The sequence below is a fragment of the Equus caballus genome, chromosome 11 (genome assembly GCF_041296265.1).
Source record: "Equus caballus isolate H_3958 breed thoroughbred chromosome 11, TB-T2T, whole genome shotgun sequence".
NCBI classification, from domain to species: Eukaryota; Metazoa; Chordata; class Mammalia; order Perissodactyla; family Equidae; genus Equus; species Equus caballus.
In genome coordinates this window covers 8,233,013-8,253,955 of record NC_091694.1, presented here as the reverse complement: position 1 = coordinate 8,253,955, position 20,943 = coordinate 8,233,013, and the positions used below count along the sequence as shown (strand labels likewise).

Here is a 20,943-nt window from a genome sequence, read left to right as displayed (position 1 = left end):
AGCTCCACCTCAGAGAGCAGAGGCCAAGGGAGGCAAACCTGTAGCTGAACGAGGGTGCTGCTGCTGGTGTGTGTTGGGGCGGGGCAGAATGTGCAGCCAAGCAGCAAGGAAGGAGGACAGAGCCCAGTTGTGTCACTTACTCTGTGACCCTGGGAAAGTCACTCAACCTCTCTGAGCCTCAGGCTATTATAGGGGACAGTCAGTTATGTGGTGGAGGCAGTAGATTACAGGGTGGAGAGCGTAGGATGGTATATATGGCCTGATAGCTACTGGAGTCAAAAAAAAAGCAAAGGAAATTCTCTCTTTCCCTCCCCCTTTGTCTTTCTCTCTCTTTGCATTTGTGCGGACTGACATAAAACATCCTGGAATGATGAGTAAGAAATCACGACAGGGGTTACCTGGAGAGGGGAGAGTTTCAGAGCTGGTGGGACAGAGGCAGGCAGATGAGGGGCTAGGGTGGGTTGGAGGAGCTCTGCTCTATATTTATCTTTTCACATCTGTTGGTGTTTGAAACATGTAAAAGTATTTCTTGTTTAAAATTAAATTAAAAAATAAAAAATAATAATGGGGGGAATTTGGCAATAGTAGCAAAGTTATGTACACATTTACCCTTTGACCCAGCAATCTCATTTCTAAGAATCTATTCCAAAGTTATAAGTGGAAATACGCAAAGACGTAAGCACACAGCTATTCACTCCAGGAATGTCTGTTATCGTCCAAGACTGGAAACAACCAAAATGTCATCACTAGGGAGCAGGTTGACTGAAGGATGGGAGACCCACCTAACGGAGGATGATACAGAAGTAAAAAGAAGAAACGAGGAATCTCTCTATACACTCTTACGGAGTGATCTCCAGGATATAACGTAAATAAAAAAGCAAGGTGGAGAAAGCGTGTAGAGTAGCTGCCATTTATCTAAGAAGTAGAGGATACACACTTACATATGTGTGCAGTTGTTTATGTTAAAGAGATGGAAGGAAAAACCAAAACCAGCAAGCAAAAATCAAACCCGAGGGGGAAGGAGAGGACCAGAATTCAGGCTGATTTTCTCTGCATTTGCTTTGTAGATTTAACTTGGAACCATGTGAATAAGCTACATGATTATAGACCAAAATTAAATTAAAAAAAATCAATCCCTAAAAATTGAAACCAAAATGAAACAAATGAACTTAACAGTGTATTGAGTTGTAGCAAAATCACACGCTGAGACCCTATCTCCAAGGACTTGCAGCGCAGCGCAGTGACGGAAGCACGTGCTCGGGGAGGCGTCCTGGGGGCGGGAAGAGCTGCCCCATCTGGAGCTGCGCTCAGCCAGCACGGTGTCGACGGCACTGTTCTGGGACCGCTGTGGGTGTCTGAGGGATAAACTAGGCGGGTCAACTGGGTTTTCAGTTTGGAGAAAAGAGATACAGACAAAAGACCGATGAGATTATTAAAAAGCTTGTAGTCCTGAAATTGAGTTGGAAGTATCAGCATATATCTTACCTTAAGAAAAAAAAGTATTTCCTAGCCGTCCATTAACAGGGTCTAGAAGCAACCACCAATGCTGGAACAAGGAGCGTCCCTAGTGCCCAGCTGGCGGCATCGAACTATCATTTCCGACTAAAAGGAGCAAGGGCTCCTTGAAGACATGGCTGATCCCAGGCACGGTGCAAGGACTGTGCACGGCTTGGAACGTCCTGTCACACCAGAAAGCAGGACCGTACCAAAGATTTCTGGGGCTGTGTCAAAAGGGCTCGTGAGTCAACTCGAAGACGCCAATGGTGGGGAAGACGCCAATGGTGGGGCAATTTGGCGTCAATAAGAATAACAATGGTGGTGGACGGAAACCTACCAAACGTGTTAAAAATCCTTAAGTACGTGATCATACTACCAAAAACAAAACAAAAACATGACTCTCCCCAGTCCAAACTCATCTGCCGCCTTCGCAGATGCCGGGTAACCAGTTCATTTTTTGGAAAATTGGTTAAGTAAGGGAAAAGAATTGAGCATTGACCACGCTTTCCCTGTACCTCTAGGTAACCAAAAAGGTGGTAAAGGAAAATTCTTTTTCTTTTTTGTTAAGTGTTTCAGCTATAAATCAAGAAGAAATTATAATATTTAAGTAACCCATTTTGCAACCCCTATTGAAATAGTAGATTACACAAGGATGGTCACTGGTGACCACGTCATAGTAAGAGAGACAGCCAGACTTCATGCCTTCTGATGGAAACACACAACACCATCGAGGGAGTAACATTCTGAAAAAAAAATCATCAAACCTGAATCTGATCAAGCCTCTAGTTCTAAGCTCCAATTTGCTGCAAATATAAGATTCAGAGGAATGTGTTAGATGACTCCACGGGGATGCAATCAGCAAAATCCGGGCTGTGGAAAATTCTATGAGACAAATGACGACGTTTCTTTACTAATAAATTACAAGAAAAAAGAGAGAGAGAAAAAGGAGAGAGAGAATCTACAGATCAACTGAGTCCTGAAAAGTCCCGACCAATTGCAATTGTGTGGACCTCTTTTGGATCCTGAGGCAAATAACCCAACTAGTAAAAGAAATGACGTGGCAATCAGAGAAATTTAAATGCTGACTGGATATCTGATGATATTAAAGGGACTGTTAGTATTTTTAGGCACGATAATGATAATGCGGCTATGTTTTAAATAGAGACTTTATATCATTTCTCTACAGAAATATTTATGGATGAAATGACATGATGCCTGGGATTTGCTTCAGAATATTCCAGGGGAGAGGGAGAGCGTTTGAGGACAGATGGGAGATATTTGGCCATGAGCTGGCAAGTGTGGAACCAAGTATGTGTGCATGGGTGTTCGTTATAGGCTTCTCTCTCCTTTTGTGGATGCTTGGAATTTTCACAGTTAAAAGGGTGGGGGGAAGTCCATTCTTGCTGGAGGTGTGCCAGGGACAAACGCTGCTTTTTTCTCCCTGTGATATACTGAAAGGCAAAGAAGCAAGAAATAAAATCCCCACTGTATCCATTTGTACTTAGGAAAAATCAAGTTACACTTCTTATCTTACAGTTAAGTCATACAACACATTTTCTTTTCAATGCAAGAAAGCTGCAGGCTCTGAGTTTGAATGTGAGCCTTGCAGTTACTCTGTTAGACTGTGAGAAGCTCACTTGTCTCTCGGGCCTCAGTTCCTCCCTCTGTAAAATGGGGTGATGAGAGTAAGACTTACTTCTTAGGGCTCTTGTGCAGCTTGCACGAGAGAAGAGTGTGAGCAGAGCCCTAGCATCCTGCCTGGCATGGAGAGAATGCCCTCAACTGTGAGCTCTTCTTAGTCTCCCATCGGCCCCTCTACTCAAAACATCTGGGCAGTTCACGCCCTCTGACCTGGATCAAGCAGCCACGGGTGCTGGGCACCGACGGGACCTGGAACTCAGGCGGCTCTGCAGCCTCCTCCTGCTCTAGTCATAACGAGTCACCATCCTAACTGTCCTGACCCCCTGGCTGGCCTTCTTGGCCCTCCAGGAGCCGTTTGCCTTGGAATTTTGCAGCTCAGCCATTCCGAATGTGGAAGAAAACCCAGAATTGGCAGCAAGAAGCTAACCATGCCCAGCTCAGCTCCTCTGCTCTTCAGCGTAATGCGGCCCTCCATTCTCTCCCTGGTCCCCCCCCCAGAGTCCCAATTAGCAGACTTGTCTGGCCAGCAGCACTGCCAGCGTTCAGCTACCCTCCCTCGCACCGGGAAAGCCCTGCTCGGCCTGGGAGTGAGAGGGCTGTGGAAGGGGCACGTCCGGCTCTGGACCATCCCGCCTTTGTTTATGACACCAGCAGAAAATTCTCGTTGTGATCTAACCTCAGTCCCTTCCTGCCCAGCCACCTCCAACCTGCAGTAATAATGGCTATGACTTCTTGTCCTAGAAATAATCTTGGTTGATGTACATATGCAAACATGGCACAGAAGGGGTGTGGGAACCTTCCAGAAGTGTCAGCAGTCACCGTGAGGTCACCAGATCCCTCGGCTCAAAGCCAGAGGCTGCAGTGCTCTCCCCTTCACGGCGGGCTTCCCGGTGGCACACCCCTTAAACGCTCTGCCTCCCCTTCCGCATCCGGAGGCAGCTGACAGCGTCCTCCCACCTGCCCCGAGCTCCTATGAAACAGGGTGTAGACCTCACAATGTGTGATCCGTCCGCCTTCAGTTCTCCTAGGGGAGGTCGGCTCGGTGCTCCTCGTGGGTGCGAGGAGAGAACCAGGCGCGGGATCCAAGGTCTGGGTTCCAGGATGGGGTGGCTGGGAAGTCCTGAGTTTTAGCACAGCTACAACTATGGCAAATTTACACTAATACCACCACTACCACCACTACTACTAGTAGTAGTACTAGTACTACTATTACTGCTACCAGTACTATTACTACCGTGACTAGTACTGCTGCTACCACCACCACCATCACTACTAGTACTACTACCAGTAATACTGTTACTACTACCAGCACTGTTACTACTGCCACCACTACTAGTACTACTACCAGTAACACCATTACTACTACCAGTACTATAACTACTACTAGTGGTAATACTATTACTGCTACCAGTACTATTACTACCACGACCACTACTGCCACTACCACCACCACCACCACTACTAGTACTACTACCAGTAATACTATTACTACTACCAGCACTGTTACTACAGCCACCACTACTAGTACTACTACAAGTAACACCATTACTACTACCAGTACTATAATTACTACTAGTGGTAATACTGTTACTGCTACCAGTACTATTACTACCACCACCACTACCACTATCACTACCACCACTACTAGTATTACTACCATAACTGTTACTGCTAGTACTATTACTACTATTGTTGTTACTACTAGTGCTAGTACTATTATTACTATCTGTTATGTGCTGAATTGTTTGCCCCCCAAATTCATAAGCTGAAGTCCTAACGCCCAGGACCTCAGAATGTGACTGTATTTGGAGTCAGCCTTTAAAGAGGAAATTAAGTTAAAGTAAGGTCAGTAGGCGGGCTCTAACCCAGTGACTGGTGTCCTTCCAGGCTGAGGAGATGAGGACACAGACGGAAGATGTGAGGACACGGGGAGAAGGTGGCTGTTGACAAGCCACGGGGAGAGGCCTCGGACGGAACCACCGGGCCGACCCCGATCTCGGGCTTCCAGCCTCCAGATCTGCGTGAACCCTGACTTCTGCCGTTGACGCCCTGCAGGCTGCGCGACTTTGTCGGCGGCCACAGTAAACAGACCTTTCCGTCAATACTCCAGTCATTTTCCGAGCACGTGTTACGTGTCTGTCATTGTGCCCGACAGACTGCAAACACTGAGGAATAAGTATGATTACCGTCTCTGCTTGAAAAGGAGGAAACGGTCTGGTTTCCCGGAAACTAGAGCGTATAGATGGGCTCAGTCAATCTTTCGGGAAGGAAGGACGCCCGGACAGACCACAGAACTCGTGCAGCGAGCTAGAGAGGGGCAGAGCCAGGACTCTAATCTAGTCTGTCCCTTAACCACACTGTGTGGGGTCAGGTACAGCCAAGGACAAATGGCCCAGCAGGATGTCCATGAGACCTACGGCTTGGTGGGAAGGAGGGCGTTCTGGACTTTTCCGATGGCGCTGTGGCTAGGCCCGGTGTTCCTGACCCTGAAACAAACCCGGTTTTGTTTATAACCCAGTCTCCCCGAGAATGCCCCGGCACTGGGTCCCAGAGCGGGCAGCGTCCACACTCCCTGTGGCCGCATCTGGCCTTGGACAGACCCCGGGCCCTTCGCCTCGATCACGGGTCCTCTGCTTGGCTTGAAGCAGTGATTTCAGAACCAGGGGGGCCTCCCGCCTGCCCCTCCCTGGTCTTCTCCCTGCCTCCCTGGAAGCACCTCCGGGCTGTCTCTCGGGATGAGGGGACGCCTCCGCACCTTGTAGCCCTGGTTGATGCCGTTGATGAACTGGGGGCTGGGGGCGTTCCAGGTGAAGCGGATGGTTGTGGAGTTGGTGGCTTCTGCATGCACGTTGCCCGGAGGGACCGTGGGGACTGGAGGAGAGCAGAGAGACAGTGGGTGGGGGTGGAGGGGGCCCAGTCAGTCTTTCTTGCCCAGTTAAGTAGAGAAAACACAGGGAGGGGTCTGCAGACCCTGCTTGCCCCCCCAACTATTCCTTGCTATGTAGACTTAAGACACCCCCTTTCTTTAGATTAGTTTGGGTTTAATAAAACTTATTTGGCCCATTTCACAGGATACTGATAAATAAAAGTGATGGATATGAAAATGCCCGAGGGTGCTTCTTAGGTAGAACACTAAATATAAGCTGTTTCATGATCCAGTTAATGTGAAACTTCACAGAAGGTCCCTTTACCCCTGAAGTCTCTGCCTTCATCATGCTCACCCCCAAGCTCTTCATCTTTCCCATAGTCCTCCAACCCTGCAGGGTAGCTGGGCACAGCGTGCAATAGCTTGGGACTGGATAAAATGGGCAACTCAGATGAGGCAGTCAGGACTGGACAGGTACAGGACCCGCCAGGCACAGACCTGGGAGAAAGGGAAGCACCAGCCCCTCCACGGTCACCATCTCCACCCACCTCCCTGCAGTGTCCACTCGGTGACTTTGCTGCTGTAGACACCCAGCCCGGCGCTATTGTAGGCGGCCACCTCGATCTCGTAGTTGGTCCAGATGATGAGGTCCTCCAGCAGCAGGTTGTTGACATCAGCATCCGTGATGTTCTTGAACTGGTACCCAACAGGCAGCCCGGCCAGGCAGTACCTGGGAGGAGAAAGCCAGGATGCAGCAGATCAGAGTCGGCCTGCTTGGCCTCACGCCCAGGAAACCATCCTACAGAACTTTCTGTGATGGTGGAAATGTTCTGTATCCGTGCTGTTGATATGGTAGCCACCAGTGTGTGTGGCTGTTGAGCACTTGAAATGTGGTTAGCGTAACTGAGGAACTGAGTTTGCAGTTTTATTTATTTTTAATTAATTGAAATAACCACAAGGGACCAGTGGCTAACTTACTGGATAGCACAGGTCTAGGGGACGTGTCTGGAATATTCTTTTTGATGGGGGAGGAGGACACTGGCGGGATGGCTAACCAGGGACGTGGAGAGTTCCCGGGAAGAGCTCGCTGGTCTCAGCTCTGAAGGCTCTCCGATGGCTGGGCTCATTTTTTTCTCCCTCTAGGAGAGTGGCTCCCTCTTTTGACAGTCACTCACGTAGGTAGAGAGAAAAAACCCAAGGCTACCTGTGCTACCCATTTCTACCTTCTCCTGGAAGAAAGAACACGTGGTAATAAAGAAGTGGGGTCTGTACAGGCACATTTTAGGGTTTACACATGGAGGCTGGATAGCTCATAGGAGAACCACAAGGCATACAGACCTTAGAGTCTAATTACTGGAAAACTAGAGGCCCCCGGTTACTTCGATGCGTTACAACACTCTCAAAGCTTTAGAGAGCATCAAAACCACCTGGAGCGCTTGTTAAAACACAGATCATTGGGGCCATTCCACCATTTCCCATTCGGTAGGTCAGGGTGGGACTGGAGAATCTGCATTTCTGTCAAGTTCTCAAGTGATGCTGATGGTGCTGGCCGAGGGACCACACTTTGCCCACTGCCCTTGAGGATTCACCGAAAACCCACAACAAAATTGACTGATAACGGAGAGGCCAAACCAACAAAAACTTCCTCCAAATTTTGGGAATTCCAATGCTGTGAGAGCACACATGTGCGGGAAAGAGACACGTGAAGTTGTGGAACATTCTGCAGCCAGCCAGAATTCAGAACACTCATGAGAGTTCTCAGCAACTTCAAATAGCATGCTAATTTTAATTTATGAATTCCCAATTTTAGTAACACTTAATAACTCACTTTTAGGTTACCGGTAAAACACCCTCAGTCAAACGTAAAAATAAAAGTCTATATAACTGGGCTTCATTTTGTAGTTAGGATGAAGGAAAGCACTCTCGCTTTTTGGCCAGTTCTTGGCCCTGTAATTTGTCCACTCATGGTCCATCCCACGGTCACCCATGGTCAACCCCAAGGGCCTGTGATGGAATAGTCTTGGTTTCCCAGGTGATGGGCCCCTCGGTAGTTACTTATCTCCCTATGGCCTTATTCCTAGTAGCCCTGACATCTGGCAGACTTGCCCATCCATGCAGCCTCTACAAGATTATACTGTGTCTCCCCTCTCAGCCATTCCCATTGGTGTCCAAGGCTCTCACTGCTGGAAGTTCTTCTGGATGTCTAAACTAAATCCTGCCTCCCACAGTACAGGCATCTCTTGCTGCCTGGTCCCTGTTAGCTGAAGGATCTGCCATGAATTTGCTCTTTTCCAGTCCGTTCCCGACCCTCCCCCATCCCTTTCCCCTCGGGTCTGGGCTGTACCCATGGGTCCCTGGGGTGGACCCCTACCTGATGACGTAACCCTTGAGGAGGCCGTTCTGATGGCTCTCGGGAGGGGGCTGCCACTGGATCATGATGGACTGGTTGGTTCGGCCACTGGCAATGACATTCTGTGGAGGGGCTGTGGGAGGCTCTTCGGGGAGAGAGACCCTGGAGAGGAAAACACCAAGAGTGGGTGGGCCTTTCCGCTCTTAGCTTCCGGGGCAAATACAGGAGTTTAATGGGATATGGGCAGGCTGAACCCCGCCCTGTTGCATCCTGCGATGACTCTGCACAGTTGCTGTGTGCTTTTGGGCAAGTCACTTCACCTCTCTGAGCTTGTTTCTTTATCTGTAAAAGAAGGATAATAAAGCTCCACTTGCCTGCCTTATAAAACTGGTTTAGGTCCAAATGACACAACGTACGTATCTGTCTTTTTAAAGCACTATAAAGCACCAGAAATGTGCAGTTCCGATGCAGTTGAGGAGCTTGGGCCTCAGTTTCCCATTTCTCAAAGAAGCTGCTGTCGGGGCTGATGACGTCATGAGCGTTCAAGTATTTCAGAAGCAGGAGTATTAAAGTCACTTCCCGGTAGCCAGCTGGTGGCCTCCTTCACTGACCAGCTGAGCCGTAGGCCGGGGTGGGCAGGCCGGGTGGGGCGGGCACGGTGTGTGGGTGACACAGCCAGCACTCCCGCCCCGCTTCCTGAGTGAGCGCTATTGCATTTCTTTCTCTGGCATTGCCAGGGGACACAGTGTTCCACCTCGGCGTATTTTTCACATAACTGACATGCATCCATTAAAAACAAAAGTTAATTATTTTTGATGGATGTCTTTCCCTTTTTTGTTTATTTTTCTGTTTCTGCTTCTGATGGATAGCTTTCTAAAAGGCACTGCGCACTCCCTGTCTTTGCAAAGCCTGAAATGAGGGAGATTTAACCTTTTTCTGGGCGACTCAGGGCCGTTAGTATGAAGATGCAGTAGGAAGATGAACCCGTGTTACACAGTGAAGCCCGAGGGATGGGAGAAGCTGTAGGATGCTCCCCGACACCTGGAGGCCTCTACTGTTGGCATCTTGTAGCTCGGAAGGACTTGAGCCATGTCCATATTGTGCCCTGCACCACCTCTAGTGGTCCAAACTCTGCCAGACACATGGTAGGTGCTCAACAAACAGTCAAGGAATAATTCTCCTGGATCTGCTCCCTGCTGGGCTGTTACCTGGCACTTTTCCCTCCTGCTAGAGTGTCGCAGCCCCTGTGACATCCCCCTAGGGGAAGCCAGAGAGGCTCAAGCTCATTGGAAGTGTGGTGAAACCACAACCACTGATTTAAGCCAGATGTCTGTGCACGCACCCAACAGCATCTTTTAAAGAACGAAGCACATTCTTAGCTCCCTTGTCAAATATTAGCTGACCGTATATGCGAGAGTTTATTTCTGGGCTCTCAGCTTTGTTCCATTGGCCTATGTGTCTATTTTTATACCAATATCACAGTCTTTCGATTACTGTAGCTTTGTAGTATAGCTTGAAATCAGGAAGTGTGATGCCTCCAGCTTTGTTCTTCTTTCTCAGGATTGCCTTGGCTATTTGGTTTTTTTTTGTGGGTCTATACAAATTTTAGGATTGTTCTTTCTATTTCTCTCAAATGCCCTTGAAATTTTGATAGGGAGGGCATTGAATCTGTAAACAGTTTTGGGTAATATGCACATCTCAACAACATTAATTCTTCTCAGTGGGGAAGGGATGGTCTCTTCAATAAACAGTGTTGGGAAAACTGGACAGCCACACGCAGGAGAATAAAATTGGACCCCTATCTTATACTGCTCACAAAAATGAACTCGAAATGGATTAAAGCCTTAAAAATAGGGCCTGAAACTGTAAAACTCCTGGAAGAAAACATAGGAAAGAAAGCTCCTTGACACTAGTTGGCAGGGATCTCCTGGATATGACACCAAAAGTACAAGCAAAAATAAACAAGTGGCACTATATCAAACTAAAACTCTCTGCACAAAAAAAGAGACCATCAACAAAATGAAAAGGCAATGTACGGAATGGGAGAAAACCCTTGAAAATCACATATTTGATAAAGGGTTAATATCCAAAATATATAAAGAACTCATATAACTCAATAGCAAAAAACCAAACAACCCAATTGGAAAATGGGCAGAGGCAGCGAATAGATATTTTTCCAAAGAAGATACATAAATGGCCAACAGGTACTTGAAAAGGTGCTCAACATCACTAACCATCAGGGAAATGCACATCAAAACCACAATGAGATAGCACTTCACACCTGTTAGAAAGGCTGCCATCAAAAAGACGAGAGAAACAAGTGTTGGCGAGGATAAATGGAGAAAAGGGAACCCTCATACACTGCTGGTGGGAATGTAAATTGGTGCAGCCGCTATGGAAAACAGTACGGGGATTCCTCAAAAAATTAAAAACAGATCTACCGTATAAGCCAGCAATTCTACTTCTGGGTATTTATCCAAAGGAAATGAAAATAGGATCTTGGAAAGCTATCTGCACCCCCATGTTCATTGCAGCATTATTCACAACAGTCAAGATATGGAAACAATCTAAGTGTCTGTCAGCGGATGAACGGATAAAGGAGGTGTGATATACACAGTGGGATAGTCTGTACAACAGAATATTTTTCAGCCATGAGAAAGAAGGAAATCCTGCCACTTGCAACAACGTGGATGGACCTCGAGGGTGCTATGCGAAGTGAGATGTTAGACAGAGAGGGACAAATACTGTATGAGCTCACTTATATGTGGAATCTAAAAAAGCCATGGGGCTGGCCTGGTGGCATAGTGGTTAAGTTCGCACACTCTGCTTTGGCGGCCCAGGGTTCACCAGTTTGGATTCCGGGTGAGGACCTACAAGACGCTCATCAAGCCATGCTGTGGAGGCATCCTGCATACCAACTAAAGAAAGACCGGCACAGACGTTAGCTCAGTGACAATCTTCCTCAAGGAAAAAGAGGAAGACTGGCAACAGATGTTAGCTCGGGGCCAATCTTTATTTTTTCTTCTTCTTCTCCCCAAAGCCCCCGAGCACATAGTTGTATATTCTAGCTGTAAGTCCTTCTGGTTCTGCTATGTGGGACGCTGGCTCAGCGTGGCTTGATGAGCAGTGCTAGGTCCATACCCAGGATCTGAACTGGTAAAACCCTGGGCCACAGCAGTGGAGCGCATGAACTTAACCGCTTGGCCACGGAGCTGGCCCCATGGCAAATCTTCCTCACCAAAAAAAAAAAAAAAAAAAAAAGTAAATAAAAACCCAAGCTCAGAGAAACAGAGAGTAGAGTGGTGGTTAAAAGGGCTGGGGGAAGGGAGTGGGGAATGGGGAGCTATTGGTCAAAGGGCACAGACTTCCAGTTATAAGATTAACAAGTTCTGGAGATGGAAGGTACAGCATGGTGATTACAGCTAATAAGACTGTATATACTTGACAGTTGCGAAGAGAGTAGATCTTAAATGTTCTCACCCCAAAATGAAATGGTAATTATCTGACAGGGTGAAGGTGTCAGCTGGTGCTATGGTGGTAATCATTTTGCGATATATGAGGGTGTCAAATCACCATGCTGTACACTTTAAACTTATACAATGTTACACATCAATTGTATTGCAATAAAGCTGGACAAAAATAGAGAGCAAAATGCAGAGCTTTGGTGCATGTAATCTGTGCTGCTCTCATTCTGACCTCTTGCTCAATGTCTTCTTTCTCACTAGCGGTGGCTGCTTGTTCCGTGGGTTGAGGTGGCTAGAATTCGCCTCCTACGCAAGTGGGTATTACTGTGTGATGTTGTAAAATGGATGACCTGCAGTTTGGATTCAATTTCCATCATTTTAAAAAAGCTTTGTTGAAAGCCTGCTCCAGCCAGGCATCCTGTAAGGCACTGGATATGGAGATCTGTGCAGACCCTCCATCCCTCGGGAACTTCACGTCCAGTTAACAACGACGGCTGCCCGTGGGGATGGAGAGCGCAACCGGGCAAGGCTTTGAGCTTGCACAGCTCGCAGCGAGAAGGACCACCAGACTCAGCTGGTGTTATCCCATGCCAGGCGCTGCTCACAGCGCTTCATTTGCACGGTCTCGTTGCATCTTGACATATCCCTGTGGGGCAGCCACGAGTACCATTACCCCCATTCTACAGATGCGGAGACTGACGCCTGGAGGGGTCATGCTGGCCCCACTCCGCATATTGGTTTTGGCAGCAGGCAGCCCCTCTGACCCCTCCCTCAGCGGGAGTCACTGAGACCCGCCCTGGGAGATTCCCTGCTCCCCTCACCTCTCCGTGTCCTTGCTGAATTGTCCTTTGCCCACGTCATTGACCGCACATAGACGGAACTGGTAGGAGCGTGCCGGAACCAAGCCCTTGACCATCACTGAGGTAGCCTCGGGATCCACGCTGGCCAGGAGGACAGTCCAGGGGGCATCTACAGGGACAGAGGGTAGGGGCAGGGGTGGGCACCTCGGGGGGCCATGCTTCTTATTCCCCATTCCCAGCAGGGGTGCAGCCTCATTTGGGACCACAGAGGAGTGCCTCCCCTGTTTGGTCCAGTGGAGGCCGGTCATGCCATTGTTCTAGGTCCCCTTAGCCCACATGTCCCAAGGGGTTCGGGAGTCCTGCGGAAGAAGCCAGGGCTCACAGGAACTGAGATCCATTCCTCTTTTCTCTTTTTTTCCCTCAAGTTGATGAGCTTTAGGCAAACTGTATTTAAAACACTATTCAAATTACGCCTACTAATTTTGGAGTTCACAGCTTGGGGACTTGGAGGATAAAAATAGAGAAAAATAACCGCCACTGTCTTGGAGGCTTCTGGCGTGGCAGACCTTGAGTTTAGCACCTCACGTGCGTTATCTCGTTCAATTGTCACAATGACCTGGGGGAGGCGGATGCCCTCGCTCCTTTTACAGTCCAGGAAGCTGAGGCTCCAGAGGGTTTGCTCAAAGGCACAGAACTAGGAGGCAGGGGAGCTGGAACCCAGCCCTGGCTGACTCCCCGCGTCTGTACTCCCAGCCGGTGCCCCACCGTCCCGGCCGCGGTGGAGGGCGCAGGCGGGGAGCCTTACTGTTCTCTGACATCTCTAGGACATAGCGGATCAGCGGGCTGTTGCCGTCAAAGGGCTTGGCCCACGTCAGGTTGATGGCCCGCCTCTCTGTGGTGCTGAGCGTTGCCACTGGGTGCTCGGGAGCGTGAGGCAGTTGTCTGCAGGAAAGAGAAGGAGTGGAGCCACCGTGAGGTCTACAGTCAGGTGATGCGCGGGCACCCAGGACTCGGAGCTTCCATGATACCTGGTGCTCAGCCGTAGAACTTGGCCTTCAGGCCATCCACCTGGAGATTCATCGCTCTGGCTTTGGGGCTCACCTGTCCAAAGCCATACCCAGACTCCCCTGCTCCTGACAGGGGGCCTAAGTGAGCGGAGGTTGGGGGGGGGGGCCCTGGAGGATGCTTGGGTGTGTTCTGAGAGGTGGGTGGGCCCAGGTCACATGTGGCCTGACAAAATGAGCCTTCTCATTGCTGCCCGCACCTCCTTTGGCTGGGGCCTGGGCAGGCTGCCCTTACCTGACGCGCAGGTGGGCACTGCGAGAGTCGTTGCCTCCGGCTGAGAGCACCCGGCAGGTGTACGTGCCGATGTCCCCCGACCACGTCTGCGAGATGTGCAGGGAGCCGTTTTTGTCCAGGCGGATGCGGGGGTTGCTCTCCATGCCGAGGGCGGCCCCATCCTTCTCCCACACGTACCTGAGGGGAAGAACAGCCAATAAGTAAGGGGTGGGCTCGGCCCAGGGTTGGTCTGGAGAAGAGCGCTCCGAAGGCAGGCAGGGCCACAGCGGTCCTCGGGGGCTGGTCTCGGGCGGGAGCACGTGGAGGCCTGAGCAGCCTGTGGTCCCTCATCCCTGCGGGCAGGGTCCACGTCCAGGAGAGCTAACTCGTCAAGTCATTATGGGTCATTTACACCTTCAGTTCAAGTCTAGGTCAAAGCCTTGCTGCTAATGGCCAGAAGCCCCGGCCAAGAAGCCAGCACAAAAGAGCCGGCAAAAGGTATTCTTCCCAGGAGGTTAAAGGATTGCAGCTGGAAGGAGAATTAAAGTTTCCTCATAGACTACATTTTGGAATTAGTTTTATGAGGAGGATTATTAGATCGATGCATCACTGTGACAAATTGACTTTCGTGTCCAAAAAATCACTTTAGCTTCGGTCAGTCAGTACAAAAGGGGGACTTGAGAAATTACACACAGGTCCGTGTCTGACAATGAGAAATATCTTCCCTGGAATTGTTCTTGAGGAAATACAACCATTATTGTCATCGACACACACAGGTGCCAGCTCTGGGTAGGATGCCACGCGGCTACCTCCGAGGGAAGGTCAACCAGGTTGCCCGGCACCAGGGAACGGGGTCGGGGCTGAGACACTTTGCAGATAACCCATCACTCACTCACTGCTCTGAGCCACACGCTCCTACAACTATCTGGGTTTAGAGAACTAAGACTGCTGGGAAGAATGAGCCTATAATAGTCTAAACTTAAGTTTAAAAAAAATCATAAAACTAGCAAGTACAAAACTAAAAAAAAAGACGGAAAGGAAAATTCAAGTTTTCCAGTGACAGGAAAACCGTGATTAACATTTGAGTATATACCCTCCGGATTCTTCTCCTCTACCCTCTAGGCAGGGTACCATAGTGAAACTATGTCCTGGAGTCAGATTGCCTGGTCAAATGCCGCTTCGGTCACTTACCAGCTTAGTGATCCTGGGTATGTTTATTTCCCTTTGCTGTGCCTCAGTTTCCTCATCTGTCATATGAGGGAAATATTGCTACCCACCCGTTAGGTGGGATACTGTAAGGGTGTGAGTTCATAGAAAATCCTTTGAGTCGTGTCTGAAACTGGGTAAGTGATCAACAGAAGCTTGCCATCATTTTATAGTTTTACCGAAACAGCATATTTTTTACATAAATGATATCTAGCTATATATCCATCCATCCTGATTTTAAAGCTGCATTTTTTACACCCAAGAAAATATCATAAATTCTTTTTAATGTGGCATCTCCCCACCATGGTTTATGTTAACTGCACGGCGCGTCAAATACAGTCCCCCCATAATCAATCCTGCGATGTTGGACGTCCGGTCCGGTTCCTTGTTTTCTGATATTATAATTAATGCTGCGATGAACATCTTTGCAGCATCATATTTTCATCCATTCTAAATCACTTCCTCAAGGATAAATTCTCAGCAGTGAAATTGTCAAGTTAAATTTTAAGGCTTTTTCATACATATTTACCAATCGCCAAAAGTAATCACCTTCAATTTCTCTCTTTATCTAGAAAAGAATCATCCTTGCCAACACTATGGGGTGGGTGGAATTCCTTAAAAGCAAGTCTAGTTGCAGAGAGTAATTCCTGCTGGAGAAACAACCTGTGTGAGCAGGCTTTGCCCCAGGATGTGGTGCTGTGGGATGGATGCCTATGTTAGCACGTGTGAACGTCTGTGCCAAAACAACCAACCCGAATCTATTAGCAGTTACTTGAATCTAATTAGAAATACCTGGGATAGGAGAACAAGTGAGCACCACCAGGAGGAAGCAGCTAGCCAAATCCAGAGTGGGATATTCCACAGCAGGGGTCGGCAAACTGCGGCCCACTGCTTGTTTGTGTAAATAAAGTTTTATTGGAACACAAACATGCTCACTTGCTCCCATATCGTTTATGACTGCTTTTGCACTGCCAACGCAGACTTGAGTAGTTGTGACAAAGCCTACATGGCCTTCAGAGCCTAAAATATTTATTTACTCTCTGGCCCTCTACAGAAAAAGTTTGCTGACCTCTGTCCTGTAGAATCTGGTTTCTCCAACAAATTAATTGCAAGAAAACAAAACAAAGATAAAGACAAAAAAAAATAAAAGGAGGGGTGGAGGACTGTGTAAAACGAAGGAGACACACCAAACAAACACAACGAGTAGACCTTGTTTGCACCCTGAGTTAAACCAACCAACTGTAAAAAGCCATCTTTGAGACAATCTGGGCAACTGGAATCCGGCCTGGTGTTAGGAGAAATCAAGGAATTGTCACTGTGTTAGGTGTGACAGGGCACGGTTATCATATTTGAGGAAAAGTCCTTTTCAGTAAGAAATGCACGTTGACATATTTAAGGGTGAAATTACATGTTTGAGATTTGCTTTTAAAATATTGCATTTAGAAAAAAAGTGTGAGGGAGACAGATGAGACAAGATGGGCAAAATACTGGTAATTATTGAGGCTGAGAGATGGGACATGAGGATTGATGATACAGTTCTCTCTACTTTGGTGTACTTTTGAAAATTCCCATTGTAGAAAGTTAGAAAAAAAAAAAAAAAAAGAAGAAGAAACCACGAGTCTGTTTAACTCAGATAGTGTCGGAATTTTCCAAAATAATCTGCAGTTCTATAGCTGGCTTTTAAACAGTTTTAATGAGTGGTTTTCAGGGGTCCTCTCAGCTTTAAATATTAGACAGTCCTCAAGAAATCAGAGATGCGTCAAAAGACTTAGTTACAAGGATCTTTGCAGCAATATTTCCTAAAATTAGCAAAAAGCTAGAAATAATTCAAATAGCCAGCATTACAGAATTGGTAACATAAATTACGTTACATCCACACAATGGACGACTGAATAATCACATAATTGAGTTTATATAAAAATATTTATTGACAGAGGAAGAGGTTCCTAATAGGTTTTTAAGGGGAAAAGCAGATTAAGAAATAGTGTGTTTCTAGTTTTTTTCAAATGGCGCCCATATATCATCATCTTTAATTGAGGAAAACACAGATAAATCTACTTGTCTCCTTTTTCTCTCCCTCTCCATTTTTTTTTGGCTTATCTGCATTTTCTGTTTTCCTCCTAAAATGAATATCTATTAGCTGTACAATAAGAAAAAATATATATTGATTAATATTAATAATGGCGAGTAGTAGATGCTCAGACTGTGTCTGGATCTAAGTAAGCTGGGACAGCGATTTCCCATTTGCGCGTCACTGGGGGTCCTGGTTGGGGGGGGCGCTGCAGATACATTGCAAGAGGTCCCTCAATGCATTTGTTCATCAAGAATTGTCTAGAGGATGAGTAAATGTGCAAGCATTTTCCAAATATCAGTAGATAACATTTTTATAAATAAAATGCCAGTTTATTTTAAAGTGTGGCTGAATACAGCTTTTTATCTTCATGAAATTTTTCAGTTAGTGGATTCTGGCTCTTCCTTATGTCCCGGGCTGAGACCCACAGCAGGATTCTATGGGGCCTCTGCGGGGTCCCTTGGAGCACCTTTTACAGTTGGCTTATTAATTTTCTTTTTTGCAAAAGTCTATTAAACTCAGGAATAAGCATATTCCGGATCACGTATTGACCGTGTTCTAACTACATCTATGCGGTTTCAAGGCTCGCGTTTGCATCTGTACTGACACCACACGATGCCCATCCTAACGGGTCCATGTCTAACGTTTAAGGAGGTGTTTCTCAAACTGGGGCCCGCGGTGGGTTCTCTGAGGACTGGCGTTGGTCTAGAAGTCTAGCGCCAGGTATGCCAACCTTGGCTTCCGGGATCGCATTTGGCGTGGCCCCACAGGCTGTCACATGCCCAGTGGCCACCAGATGGCGTCCCAGGACGCCGCTGCCTCTGGAGCCAAGGGACCATTGCTCCAGGCGGCATCGGCGCCGGCCCTTTCCAGCCTTGATGCCGGTTGCTTCCGGCCGGTGAGATGCCCATAAAACAGAGAAACAATGTTCAGCGAATGCGTATTTCTAAGGAAGCAGTTACATTTTTACTCGGCATCCCGCAGCTCAGAGGAGAGCCCAAAGGGACAATTTCCTCCTGATTTCAGTTCTGGAAGCCTGCCCTGGGGTTGGCCCAGGTGTCCTCGTCCCAAGCTTAGGAGGGGTCCCGGCTGGCAGGACCTGGTTCCCTCCAGTCCAAGTATCTTGCCAGGTTCCTGGCTCCCACGGTGGGAGGCGGGGTGGCCTCAGGGTGGCGCTTTCCCCTCACATGTGTCTCTTTGAGGGCCACCTCAGGGCTCTCTCCCGCCCCGGCCCTAACACTGCTCCCACACCTGTTGACTGTCCACTTGGTGGGCAGAGGGCCTAAGGCCTGGGGGAGCCCCAGCAGGGGGTCCCTGGCAGCCATGAGAGCACCTGGGAGCCCTGACTCCTCACCAACCCAAATGCCTCTCTCTTCTCTCTTCCCTTTCTCCCTGCTCCCTCCCGCTTCCCTCCATTTTCCCACATCCCCTCCCCTCCCCTCTCCCCTCTGACGCTGCCCAATTCAGTTCAAGCCGGCTAGGTGCCCACATCCCAGGCCTGCACTGGCTCTGTAAATGGGCCCCCCACCCAGGGTGTTCCTTGGCCCCACGGGCGACACTCATCTCCTTGGCATAGACCCTCGCCCAGCTACCAGTTAGCCCTAAAGCTGCCCCTCCCCTTTGCCTCCCTGGGCCCACGGCAGCGGGAGTACCTGACGGTCACCCGGGGGTCATGGGTCACTCCGCACACCATGGAGGCCTGGGTGCCCTTGATGACACTCTGGTCCTGGGGAGACTTGGTGATGCGAGTCCGGGCTGAAAGACAGCAGGAGACACGTGGTGAGAAGGGGCGTGGCTCAGAGGAACAGGAGATGCGGGTGAACCCACCACGTGGCTGAGTCCTGCGGGTGGATGAAGACAGCCTGCCTCATGCACAGGTCAACCACAGCGAATGTCCCAGAACGGAAAGACGAACACTGGGCTCCAGGCGCTTGAACTCCTGGAAGCCACACTCACAGTGAGGGCGCATTTACTTCTGCTCCCACAAACCCACGCGAGGGATGAAGGAACAGAAATCTGAGGATGATCTGGGCCATTCCCAGCACGTTAGTGGTCCAGCCAGGGTCAAAATAGGCTTGGCTGATTCCTGGTCTAAAGCGTCTCTTGGCAGCCCCTGGTGCCCAGCCTTGACGAGTGGCCCACGGGTATGTCCATCTTGGGTGTGGATCCCAAGTGGTACCAGCCGGGAGTCGGAAGGGGCCTGAGAAGTTCCCTTAAAGCAGGGGTCAGCAAACCACAGCTGGGGGTCGAGTCCGGCTGGTGGCCTATCTGGGTGAATACGCTTCCATTAGAACACAGCCGTGCCCACTGGATTAAGTATTGTCTACGCTGCTTTCTCCATGAAACAGAAGAGTCACCTGAGTTGTGACACAGACTGTCTGGCCCACAAAGCCTAAAATATTTACTACCTGGCCCTTGACAGAAAAAACTGGCTGATTTCTGCCCCCAAGTATCTGATGACAGCCACCTGTGATCTCTATGTTCTCTCAACTGGGCCAGGCACAGCACGAGGCCTCGCTTACACGGCACCCGTCTGCCTCCCTTGTCCCTCTCCTCTGAACCACTTTGTCCAAGGCCTTCTATAGAGAGCGCTGCCCTGGGGGATGGACACGTGGGTGTGGCGGTCCTGGCAGTGAGAAAGGGGGTTCTGCAGGTGCTCGAGTGTGCCCAGCACACACTCACAGACGTGGAAGGCGCTCCCGCTCCGCACACTCACCCCACACGATGAGGTCGGCCGAGGCTTCGTCGACCCCCCGAGAGTTGGTCGCCAAGCAGGTGTAGGTCCCAGCATCAGAGATGTGCGTGGGGCTGATGAGCAGGCTGCCCGACTCCAGGAGCGTGAAGCGAGGCAGCTGGACCGAGCCGCTGGCCAAGATGCGCTCCCCTGGGGGCGACATGGGGCAGGCTCAGGCTGCGGCCCGGTGCCCCCCGGGCAGCCCCCCAGCACTCAGATCTCTCTGGTCCTGACCACACATCCCAGCCCTCCCTGGCCGCTCTGGGGCAGGTGGTCTCAGGCAGATCCCATCAGAAATGCCAGGAGGGCCGGGGGCTGGTGGCGGCAGGGCTGGGTGGGGACTGAGGCCCAGGGAGGCTTCCGACTTGGTGACAGGCACAAGGACACAGGGTCACAGAACTGGAGGCCCTGACCCAGGTCTCCTGATGTCTCTCCACCCATCACGCTGTCTGCCCTTCACCAGAGAAGGCCAAGGACTGTCTCCTGATGAGCCCGGCACAGCCTCGGAGGCAGTGGATGCCTGGGCCGGGGGAGAGGGGGCAGACAGCGCTGACAGGGTGGTGACGGGTGTCCTCGGGCAGGGTGCTTCTGCAGAGTCCCCTTCAGGGAGAGAGGACAGTGACGGGTGGGAGCAGTGGGACTCTGCAGTGGGACAGGGGAGGCCTGGCACCTGGAGAGACAGAGAGGCTGTGCCGTGGGCAAGAGTGAGCCTGACAGAGCAGGTTTTGCAACTGTACCTATTTTAAGGACAGCCCTGCCTCTCTGGAGAGAGGGGATGCTCCAGGCACAGCCTGCGGGGAAGTGTGTCTGTTTGCACACGTGTGCAGGCATGTTGAACCAGTGAGCAGGCTGGGTGGGTGTGTTTATCTCCGTGTCCAGGCATGTGCCCTGGGTGTGCCTACGTTCAGGCCACACAGGTTTATTGAGCAGCTACTGGGTGTTAGACTGTTCCCGGCCCTGTGGGGGGACAGCAGTGGGCGAAACGGAGCCCCTGACGTCGTCAGGGGGACAAGCAATAAGCAAAATGAACAGGTGG

The 20,943-nt window shown here is 49.6% G+C and overlaps 1 protein-coding gene across 3 annotated transcripts in view; it reads right to left on the bottom strand.

Annotated features, from left to right (window-relative positions):
- SDK2 (sidekick cell adhesion molecule 2) overlaps window positions 1-20,943 on the bottom strand; it is a 273,751-nt gene that overhangs the window by 58,408 nt on the left and 194,400 nt on the right. For all 3 annotated transcript variants that reach the window (XM_005597218.4, XM_023652110.2, XM_070226013.1), the window contains 8 exons: window positions 19,890-20,057; window positions 18,826-18,928; window positions 13,918-14,094; window positions 13,424-13,560; window positions 12,640-12,787; window positions 8,376-8,516; window positions 6,553-6,734; window positions 5,894-6,009 (listed from right to left, as the gene is read on the bottom strand). In XM_005597218.4, the coding sequence (XP_005597275.3) occupies window positions 5,894-6,009; window positions 6,553-6,734; window positions 8,376-8,516; window positions 12,640-12,787; window positions 13,424-13,560; window positions 13,918-14,094; window positions 18,826-18,928; window positions 19,890-20,057 (1,172 nt within the window). The remainder of the gene's footprint in view (window positions 1-5,893; window positions 6,010-6,552; window positions 6,735-8,375; window positions 8,517-12,639; window positions 12,788-13,423; window positions 13,561-13,917; window positions 14,095-18,825; window positions 18,929-19,889; window positions 20,058-20,943) is intronic.